The 10717-nt window shown below is 55.1% G+C and overlaps 1 protein-coding gene across 2 annotated transcripts in view; it reads right to left on the bottom strand.

The window, feature by feature from the left end:
• Positions 1–10717, bottom strand: part of SLC6A6 (solute carrier family 6 (neurotransmitter transporter), member 6) — a 69008-nt gene that overhangs the window by 11624 nt on the left and 46667 nt on the right. For both annotated transcript variants that reach the window (XM_006758323.2, XM_006758324.2), the window contains exons 6-9: positions 8405–8539; positions 7207–7310; positions 6953–7077; positions 3248–3360 (exon numbers count right to left, since the gene is read on the bottom strand). In XM_006758323.2, coding sequence (XP_006758386.1) covers positions 3248–3360; positions 6953–7077; positions 7207–7310; positions 8405–8539 — 477 coding nt within the window. The remainder of the gene's footprint in view (positions 1–3247; positions 3361–6952; positions 7078–7206; positions 7311–8404; positions 8540–10717) is intronic.

Raw genomic sequence — 10717 nt, forward strand, 5'->3', positions numbered from 1 at the left:
GGAGGAGCAGGGAATACAAAGAGGAACAGGTCCCTTTCATGTGCTGAAGGGGCAGGAGAAATAAATGCCTCTTTGTTGCCAGGGATTCAAGGAAAAGAGGACCAAGAGGCTCTTGAAAGGAGCCCAAATACAAGGCGCTGATTTTTCGACCTCTCATTGATGTGTCCGCTGAAGGGGTTTTGAACCTAAATTACTACCGAATAATAGCAAACCTGCAGCTCAAATGTTAGCCTCAGTAGGAATTTAAAAACAAAGGTTCACTCTTTTTTTTTGAGATTGGAAATTACAGACGGGAAGATCATGGGAGTCAGGGCCAAGACTTGCACAAGCCCCTCTTTTCCAAGTGGCCTGCGTTGCCGGAGAACACCGTCTCCTCACTCCCTCCCCACCAGCCCCTTCACACACTTAATCGCTATGTGACCCTGCCTTCTCCAAGCCTCAGTTTCTCCCTCTGTAAAATGGGAGGGCCTTGCCTGCTCAGCAGGGATGCTGAGACAGATGTGAACTCGTGAGAGTGACCTGGCAATGGGTGATGCACTGGTTTTAACACATATCAGGGCCTGAGAGGGGGGACTCCTGGGACGGGGGGCCGGCCCTCGTCTTGTGATGTTTGTTCACAAACTGTGTCCCCTCGGGCAGGCTGGACATCCACAGGCTCCTGCCTCTATGTGGGCGACGTCCCTACTCCTCTCACCAAGACACGCTCAGCAGTACGATGGCCCCTAAACCAGAGAGTGGCCCCCAAAGGCTAGAAATTCTGAGAGCATTTCCTGTAATGAGCAAGCGTCAAGCTCCTCCATCAGCGAGAGGCCCCACTAAGGTGGCCTGTGGGTCTCTGCGCTTCCAGGGGTGGCAGCTACTTGGGGAGAACTCAAAGGGAAGGCAAGAGGGACAAACTAGCGGGTCTGGGAACAGGCAGCCCAGGGTCAAGTCATGGCTCCACCCACTAACCAGCTGAGCATGGCCTCCGGGGGAACCCTCATCTCTCTACGCCTCAGTTTTCCTGGATTCGGACATTGTGCAGATTAAGGAGCTAATGTAGGGGTGGGGGAGGAGCCAGACTGGGGAAAGGAAGGGTGGGGAGTGAGTGTTTAATGAGAATAGAAATTCCGTCGGGGAGACAAAAAAAATTCTGGAGATGAATGATGGTGATGGTTGCACAATGTGAATGTACTTAATGCCACTGAACTGCACACTTCAAAATGGTGAAGATGAGTAATTTTATGGTCTGTGTATCTGACCACACACACACGCACACAGAAAGCCTGCATGAAGCCTGGCCCGTGTGAGCACCTCCAAGGGCAGTGCTCTGACCTGTCAGTGCTGGTGGTGTGTGAGGTGGTTATGTCCCCGAGTTCACAGAGTGCATGGTGCAAAGGAGGGGTGCCAACCTACGCCACTGGACTGGAGACACCAGGCCCCACCCAGCTCCCCAGGTATAAGCCCACCACATTCCTTGCTGGTTCTGGAGGCAGGTCATGGAAGGGATCTCAGCAGAGCTCCACGCTGTGAGCCTCCCTCTGAGGCTGGCTTCGAGAGCTCACTGAGGGTCCCTTAGTGCCTCGGCCACGGTGGGGCGAGCTCAGAGAAAATCTAATGAATAAAACCACCTCCGCTTGCTCAGGAAGCAGTTTCTGTAGCCCAGGAGGCCTATTTTGGGCCCATGGCGATGTCAGGCCTCATCATTTATTAACCTCTCTCTATTTTTGTTTTTTGCTTTCACTCAGAGGTCTGGAAAAAGTTATAAAAGCCATTTGCTTGGGGCCTCCGAAGGCCAAACTCATTAACTAGGGATGATTAATGGAGCCCTCCTGCTGTTTACACAGCTCAAGCCCATCAACAACTGTGGGAGCATTTTGTTTTCAATCCCCCAAATGTTTTCATTCTGTCTTTTCTGCTAATCCTGCTCCCTTGTCTGCCAAATCCTTGGCTCTGTTCTTGACCTTGCTGGTGGACTGCCTCCCTCTGCTCTGCGGGACCTTCTAAGACTTTCCTCTGAGTTTCCGGGGACCCGCCCTGGGCACTGGCTTTGTGCTGCTGCCCTCGGGGTGGGCGGCAATGCCCTCTCCTGAACTGGCCACACCCCACCTCTCACTGGGTCCCAGATGACCAACAACCCTCATGAGGCAGCCAGACCCCCAGACCACACAGGAAGCTGCAAAATGCCTGCTGTCCGTGACTGCCCTCAGGTGCTGGCCCCTGGGTGGCAGACACCACATGCAAGATTCTAACTAGCCTGGGCACAGGACCAGCCTGCCCCGCACACCACAGCTTCCCACTTCTGGAGTCACACACCTGTGCTCTTGAGAAGACCCCTGTGAAAATACACATATCTCTAGGGACAGGTGACCGAGAGCTCATGTTATGCATCCTCCCAGCACCACGGACTGCTCTGCACCAGGCGTTGTACCTGGTGCTTCATACAAGGCAAGGGAGATACAATCACACCCATTTACCAGAGGAGGAAAGTGAGGCTCAGAGGAGGAGGAAATGTGCCCACCATCAAACAGCAGCTTGGGGGGCTTAGAACTGTGTGACCCCCAAGGCAGATGCAGCCCCTGGCTGGTGCTCACTGAGCACTAGGTGGAGGCCTGAGCCCTGGGGAGAGGGGCTGTGGGGGTTAGGAAGCGCAGTTCTGCCTCAGGAGGGCAGGAGCCAGAACCTCCGGAGGACAGGGTGGTTTGAGGGAGGCTCCCCGCGCTCGGCTGTTTAGGAGGCACCGGAGGACCAGGGTCTCACTGTGGGACCAGCTCCCTGGCTCCTATGCTCCAGGAAGCACAGAAGGGTGTGGTGAGCTTCCCCAGCCCCACTCAGGACCGTCAGTGCTGGCCGGGCAGGGACCGCCTGTGCTCTAAGCAGAGACGCTTGCCCCTTCCCTGTATTGCCCTTGTGCCTTATCTACCCTGGGCCCCGCCCTGCCCAGCCTCTCCACGGAGCGCACAGTTTCTGTGCCGGCCTCGCCCTTTTAGTTCCCACCTAGGGCTTTGTTTAACCACACCCTCGGTTGTCCATTTCCCCTGGCTGAGGTCAAAAACTTGAGCTTTGGGGCAGATGTCCTGCTTCTGCGGCCCTAAGGACTTTCCCACTCCGGGTTCCCAGAGGAACCCTTGCTGGCCAAAGGGGTGACAGGTCTGATGTGAGGGTGGAAAGGGTGTAACCGCCTCACACATGGCAAAGGAGGCTTTTCCGGAACCAGGTTCCCCCTGGGCAGTCCCGCCCTGGGGCCAGCCCCTCCATCAGTACATACCTGGCTATCCAGTCCAAGCAAGAGAAGCATAATAAAAAAGAGAATGGACCAAAAAGTGGGCAGCGGCATCATCGTCACAGCTTTTGGGTAGGCAATGAAGGCCAGGCCGGGACCTAAAGGGAAGAGAAGATGGGGAGGGGCAGAGGGGGAGACACATCAGCACCGAGACCCGCAGCACCAGAGCGCATACAAAGACATGTTGGTCTAAGGCGGGTCTCCCAAACCCAAATGCAGGGAGGAGGCGGCCTGAGTTCGTGCCCGGGAGAGAGACCTGGCCTGTCTCGCTTTGGGTGGGACACACGGGCGCGCAGGTAGGGCCCTGTTTTAGCATCTGTCTCCTAAGCGGCAGCACCAGGGGCTTCCTCACACACCGGCATCCGGGCGGACACTGGCTATCTGGGTGGGAAACGGGCTGAGCCTGGACTGGCTCTGCCAGCTTGGAAAAGATTCGCCCTCCCCCAACCAGAGCCACCATGCCAACATGTGCTGGAAGGAAGCACGGGGAGAAGTCCTGGGTACCTGACTCCCAAATTCCCGTCTGCAAAGAAAAGGCTTCTACTGAAACACTGTGTGAGCGGAAAGGAAAAAGAACAGAGAACCATGCCCTGTAGGGCCAAGGTCTCCTCAGGGGTGTCCCTGTACACCCACCTGAGCAACGTCAGAGCCCAGGCCCAGCACTGAAGGGAGGGAGGGGTGCGTGGAGCAGGCTGCCAGGCCTGGGAGACCCCGGCCTCTATTCAAGTCCTCGTCCCCTGGCTCCTCCATCTGCTCTGTACGTCACCACAGGCCCTCTCCGGGCCTCAGGTTCCCTCCCGGAGAAGCGAGGGCAGGCTCCATAAATGGCTCCCAAGGAGCCGCCCCGTGTTCAGACTCTCAGATGCTGACACTGTTCCCCTAGCAGAGGGCTTCCGGTTTCTAAAGAGGGGACCCCGACGGATTCTGGTGGCAGGGCTTGGGACAGGAGCCCCATCAGCTCAGGGGGTGCCTTTATGACTGGACACGTTCTGAGGACGTGAGAAATGTCTCCGTCTCCAGCCGACCTGAGAGAAGATGCATGGGGAGGAACTGGGTTGTAACTGAGACCTGTGGGTCCACGAGACGGGAGAAAAAGTAAAATCCACAACTAAAAAAAAAAAAAAGGTCAAGAAAAGAGATGTGAAACAACAAAGAGGGCTGGAGGCGGGATATTTAAGCAGATATCAGAACCACATGAATGGTTTAAGAATGGGGGGAAAAAAACTGTGAAACAAATTGGAGCCAGAAACCACATCCCACAGCATTAAACACAAATGTGGCGTTCAAGGGCGAGCCCTTTTACAATGCAGAGTCTGCTCAACTCGAGGAAAACCCCACGCTGACCGAGCGTCCTCAGGCGGCTAGAAAACTAGCACCTAAGAAACGGTGGAAAGGGTGCTCGTACTACCCCCAGAGCCCAAGTTGGACCAGGAAGCCACGCTCCCACCTAGGCTGGGCCCTGGGCCCCCCAACACGTCAGCTCTGCGTGAGGAGTCAAGTCCAGCCCACTTTGAGACAGATGTAAAATGGGACCGCCCCCCCTCATCCCCCCACCCTCCGGGGTCTGTGAAGGTTCTCAACGCACTCGTTTCTGTATTTCAGTTTTGCCTTTCTCAAGCCAGCCTCTGGGAGCGGTCCGGGCGCCGCTCTAAAGCACACGGTGAACTCTAGAGAGAGACGTCCCTGTGAGAGACGGCGGCCGCTCCGAGCGCTCTGCAGGCCCCTGTTGGCGGAGAACGCGCCTCTCTACATTTCATTTGCACTCCGTTCGGCTAAATAATGATCTCGTTCAAATGTACTTGGCTCAATATGGTGCTTGTTAAAAGCTTATTAGAGAAATAATCGCCTTGGTGTTCAGACATCACCGTGGGGAGTAAGCGCCAATGTCTCGGAAGTGGACGGGAGGAAGACACAGCTTAGGTCGACAGGGTGTGCACACACATCAGAGGGCCTCGCTGCCCACAGAGCTGTCTCACGTATCGATATGTATCTCCCACCACCAGTTCACTCTGTGCTCCTGGCCATTCCCAACCCATTGGAATCGGTTTGCAAGCCCTTGCAAGCCCTTGACCGGGGAGAAAAGCCGTCTGCGAAGAAGGTGGCTGCCTCCCTTCACCACTCCGTCAGCTCACAGGTGGTGTGGATATTTCTGCATTGTCTCGGGCCTGCCTTGGGGGCTTCTCAGGGCAGGAAAATGACGGCTGAAGGTCTGATTTGGAGCCGGGGTCAGTGGAGAAATACATTGGCCTGCACATGTGGGTGGTGAGGATGGGGCAGGGCAGCATCTTTGCAAGTGAAGAGGAAAGCAGGGCCCAGGGGCTCAGAGAGGTCCGGGGAGCCCAGAGATAGTCTTATACAGGAAGGGGCAGAGGTTGTCACATGTGTGTGTGTGTGTGTGTGGGGTGGGGGTGGGGAGGAAGGACACTCTCATATCAGAGAGGCCCTGTCCTAGAGACCCCAGCTCTAACCCTGATGAACCCAAGGCTCTCAGGCTGTTGGTCTCATCTGTGCAGCAGACTTCTGACTGCACAACGCTGAGGTACCCTTGACACCCCCCAAAAAACTTGTGTCCTACGGGCAAGGGTGACACCTTGGCAGGGACTCCTGCTGTGCCTGCCCCTGGTCTGTGGTGGTCCCTGGTGTCAGAACCTTACACTCTCCTCAGGGCTTGAGGCGCCTCAGCCCAGGGCCCCCGCCAGCCTCCAAGAGGCCCCACAGAGGTCATGAGAAATGAGGAGATCGAGCGGAGCAGGGGGAGGTGTGTAAAATAACAAAACCTGCGGGCTATGGATGGCCACCTTTCCAGTGGATTGGGCAGGACTGGACAAGGGCAGAGAAGCCAGAGAGGTGGACGTGAGAATCCTGGGAGCCGAAGCCACTGCAGTTTTAAAGCTGCAGGTCCAGGACTTGGTGCATCATGGCCAGGCCTAGACCTTAGGCACCTGAGATACGGTGGTTCTGAGACTCTAGGATTCTAGCAACTGAGGGCCTCATGATTCTCAGATTCCCACACTGTCCTGCTGGAGCCCCAGGATCCCAGCTTAAGACCCCAGGCTGTCAAGTCTGTGTTTCTAGGGGAGTGTCCTGGGGAGCCCAGAGGGTGACAGTGTCCCCACAGCACCCCCCCAAATCAGATCTGTCCTGTCCCAGAGGGCGGCCTGCCACGCCCGGTGTCTCTCCCCACCCCAAGCCTACGGTGGTGCCTGACACAGAGTAGAGACTCAATAAATCAATAAACATCAGTGGAATGAATGAATGGGTTTGCTTAGAGGGAGCGCGCTGGGAGCAAAGTGCAAAATACAGAAACCAAAGCTGAGAAGGTGATGATTGAATGCCGATCGGTGGCTGACTTGGGCCTGAGTTAGGAAAGTGGTTTCTGTTTCGGAAACCAGGAGTTTGCTGGGGAAGGAAGGGGAGGGGGGAAGAGCACACGGAAGTAGCTAAATATTTCCCAATGTCACCAAACCCATGTTTCTAACCACCCCTTGGGCCAAATCGCAAGGAACGTGTTTAAAATTTAGCTTTTGTACTCTTTGGTACTTGGGGGACATCTTGGTGGGGGGGGTCCGTTTTGGAAACCAGGCTCGTCCCCCCCCTCCAAAGCCCCTGGGGTCTGGCTTCATGCCTGCAGTACTCATCTTACACACTAGGTGGCAGTGCCCACCACCACTGCCACCGATACCACCATACCTGACTCAGCCACATCAGCAATGTCCACCCCTTGCTCTTGTGCCATGAAGCCCAGGATGGAAAAAATTGCGAAGCCAGACACAAAACTGGTACCACTGTTCAGGCATCCCAGCAGCATACAGTCCCTAAGTTACACATATGTCAGGGAGCAAGTTAATTCACAACACAAGGAAGCCACGCTCCCTACTTCTCTTTTTTCTTTAAACATCATCATCATTTCTAAGGTCCACCAGGCCCGCTGGCACAACACTTGCCTGTACGAGTTGTACTTGTACTTGTTGTAGCTCCCCAGTGAGGTCATGGCCCCCAGGCAGATGGCATAGGAGAAGAATATCTGGGTCCCAGCATCAATCCAGACCTATGGGGGTTAAGGGGGTGGGTGGCAAGGACAGAGAGAAAGAGCCATTAGACCTGTCCTCCTGGAGGAGGCAGTGTGGGTCCCTGGCCACCTGGTCACTAAGGACTGCACCTGAAAATGTGCAGATTCTCAACTGCAATTGGAGTCTCTGTGCTGAAATCCAAGGTGCCTTTCAAGACAACACTGAGCTGCAAGGAACCCCAGAAGTTGAAGAAACTGGGCTTGTAAAATAGATGGATCTGGATCCCAACCATGGAGTCATTGTGGGCAAGTTAATGTGACTCCCGAAGCCTCAGTTTGCATATCTGTAAAATGGGCTCCACGGGCCTCCCACAGAGCTATTTTGCAGGTTCAAAGAACAGTACCAGCGGCAGCCTGGTAAGTCAAGTCTGCTGTCATTGTTGTAATTGTCATTGTCTGGGGCCCCCGAGTTGGAATGAAGAAGAATCCCCTAATGGTTAATGCAGGCACAGCTGCTCTCCAGAACCCTCATTAGGCAGCTTTCCTTGTGGCCTCCAAGCTGCCTTCCATGCTGTCCTCTGATGCTGGCCACCTCCTCCCATCTACCTCCCAGGGCGAGAAGAGAGTGGGGAAGAGACCCAGAGCAGCAGCCTGAAGGCTGAGGATCCTGGGGACAAGCAGATCCTTCAACAGGCCCATAAAATCTCCCAGGGTTTTCTCCAACCCCGCTGTGGTCACGTGGCTGAGTGCCAAGAGGTGAACATTCAGTACTGATCCCTCAGGTTTCTAAGAGGTCACCAACTCTGAATTCCGTCCTTGGCCACAGAAGCCGGCAGCTCTCCCACCCCTACCAGGCAGCCCTCTTGGCTGGTGTAGGCGGAGGCCAGGTCCAAGGAGCGACTAGCTCAGAAAGCCTTCTCTCTCCTCCCTGGCGCAGCGCCTGAAGAAGACTCTATAATTGGCCTGCCTCAGGAGTCCTGACAAAGATACACACACAGCTGGAAAAGCCCACGGGCGCTGCGAACTGCCTGCCCCCGCCCAGTGGAAAAGTACTAGGGGGTGACGGTTTGGCTAGATTTGTGCACCCAGCACCACGGCCCGGGAAGGAGGGAGGACGGGCTGCCCTGTAGTACCTGTGGGTCCTTGAGGCGACTGATATCAGGGTACAGGTAGAACTTGATGCCTGCGCCTGCCCCAGGCAGCGTCAGCCCACGAACCAGCAGCACCAGCAGCATAGCAAACGGGAAAGTGGCCGTGAAGTAGACAACCTGCAGGGAAAGGAGGGGTTCAGGGGGGGCCTGGGGCACCTCCTGCCGCTGTTAAATTAGAGCATCTTTCCCGAGGCAGGGATTCTGTGGGCACGCTTGTCATTTCATCTGCTGTGTGACCTTGGGCACACTGCTTAACCTCCCTGGGCCACAGATGCCTCACCTGTAACCTGGGTGTTAGGGACTTACCTCATAGATTTACTGAGAGTCTATTAAAAAAAAAAAAAATCCTGCCCTAACCGGTTTGGCTCAGTGGATAAAGTGTTGGCCTGCAGACTGAAGGGTCCCGGGTTCAATTCCGGTTAAGGGCATGTACCTTGGTTGCGGGCACATCCCCAGTGGGGGGGGTATGGGAGGCAGCTGATTGATGTTTCTAACTCTCTATCCCTTTCCCTTCCTCTCTGTAAAAAAATCAATAAAAATATATTTTAAAAAATCCTATAAATGTTGACTAAATAATTATATTTGGAAACAGAGTGGTGGACAAGACAGAGAACAAATCCCTGCCCTCACATTCAAAGAGGGTAGAGATAGAAAATGCAAAATAAGAGTAAACGATCAAGTGTGTACGAAAAAGGCTTAGCCCAGTGGTTGGCACATGGCAATTGGTTCCTAGTAGCTAACATTTACAACTATTAGTATGACTCATGGTTAAGAATCAGAGAAGTGCGGGTTCAAGTCCAGCTCTCTCCCCTCACTTGCCATGTGACCTTGGGCATCATGTTTAACCTCTCTGGGCCTGTTACCTCATGTGTCAAATGGAGATAAGAGAAACAGAAGATCATCACCAAGAGGGGAGGTGAAGATTCAATAGGATGACGCTTCTGGCATAACCAAGAGTGCCTGGCACTTGGGTCCTCGAGAAATGGGGCCTGTTATTAACGTTGTGATTTTGCAGGAAGCACAAGGGAACCCCTGGGAAGGAAACGATGCCTCTAAGGCCCCTCAGCGAGGATGGGGAAGGCCCTCCACTTCCTTGGAGATACGGGAGGCCCACATTGCACATCCCAGACAGGCCCAGTCGATGCAAGGTGTGCGCCAGAGATGACCCATCCCCAAGGGCCTGCCCTACTTTCTCTCCTTCTCCTGTCCCCAGGGCACTGGTCTCCAAACATCCTGTGGCCCCGCTTCTAGCAGATTCCCCCATCTTTTTCCTCACAGTGAGGAGACTCCAGGCAGTGTTTATGCCGGAAAGGAGCTCAAAGGGGTGTGGCTGCATGGACAGTGAAAGCCTGACATTTCTAGCAGGGCATTGGTTGAGCTAGGACTCCCCAAGCACAAGGCCACATCATGCTCACCATGCCCCCCAAATTGATACACCAGCTCCCTGTTGACAGGGGGAAACTGAGGCTCAGCAGGGCTCAGAGACTCACTCAGGTCATCTGCAGAGCTCAGGATCTGCACTCAGAGCCCTAAGGTTGGGTCACAGAGTCCCCAGCTCCCTCGAGGAACCACCACACAGCCAATGCACCCGTTTTACAGGTGAGGAAACTAAGACTGAGGACAGGACGAATGTGCCCTGGTGTTGGGGGCAAGAGGCAGTGCTGGGGTCCAGGAAGGTAACAGACACTGACAAAGGGTGACAGAGCCCCTGGCCTTGCCCGGCTGGCACAGGAACCCCCCATGAAGCTGAATTCTCAGGCAGCAACCATTCTTTTGTGTAAAAACAACCAGAAAGGGGCTTTGGAAAAGGGCAAAAAGGAAGCTCAGGGCCTGATTCAGCTGTCCGTGGTCAGTGCCACCAGGCAGCATTTATGCAGTGCTTACTGTATGCCTGGCACTATTCCGAGTGTGGCAACTTCTATATGCCGTTGGTCCTGCACGAACCCTTCGAGGTAGGTTTTACTCCTAGCCCCACGCTGAAGGCGAGGAAACTGAGGCCCAGAGAGCGTCAGTCCATCACTTGTCACACAGCACTTAAGTGGCAGAGTGGACGCGCCCCAGAGCCTGCCTCCGGGTGACAACGCAGAGCAGTGGAAAGCCTCCACGCCTGGCAGTTCAGGCCATCCCCCCAAAGGCCCGGGGGAGGGTTAGGGTTAGGTCGAGGGCTTGGGGCACGCTCACTGAGGGACAAGTTACTGTCCCTCCCTGGCTCCACTGCCCCACCTGTGAAGTGGGGCGCACTCAGACCAGGCGAGCTCCAAGGTTCCCTCCAGGGTCGGGGGGGGGGGTGGGGGG

The sequence above is a fragment of the Myotis davidii genome, unplaced genomic scaffold (assembly GCF_000327345.1).
Source record: "Myotis davidii unplaced genomic scaffold, ASM32734v1 scaffold73, whole genome shotgun sequence".
Lineage (NCBI taxonomy): Eukaryota > Metazoa > Chordata > Mammalia > Chiroptera > Vespertilionidae > Myotis > Myotis davidii.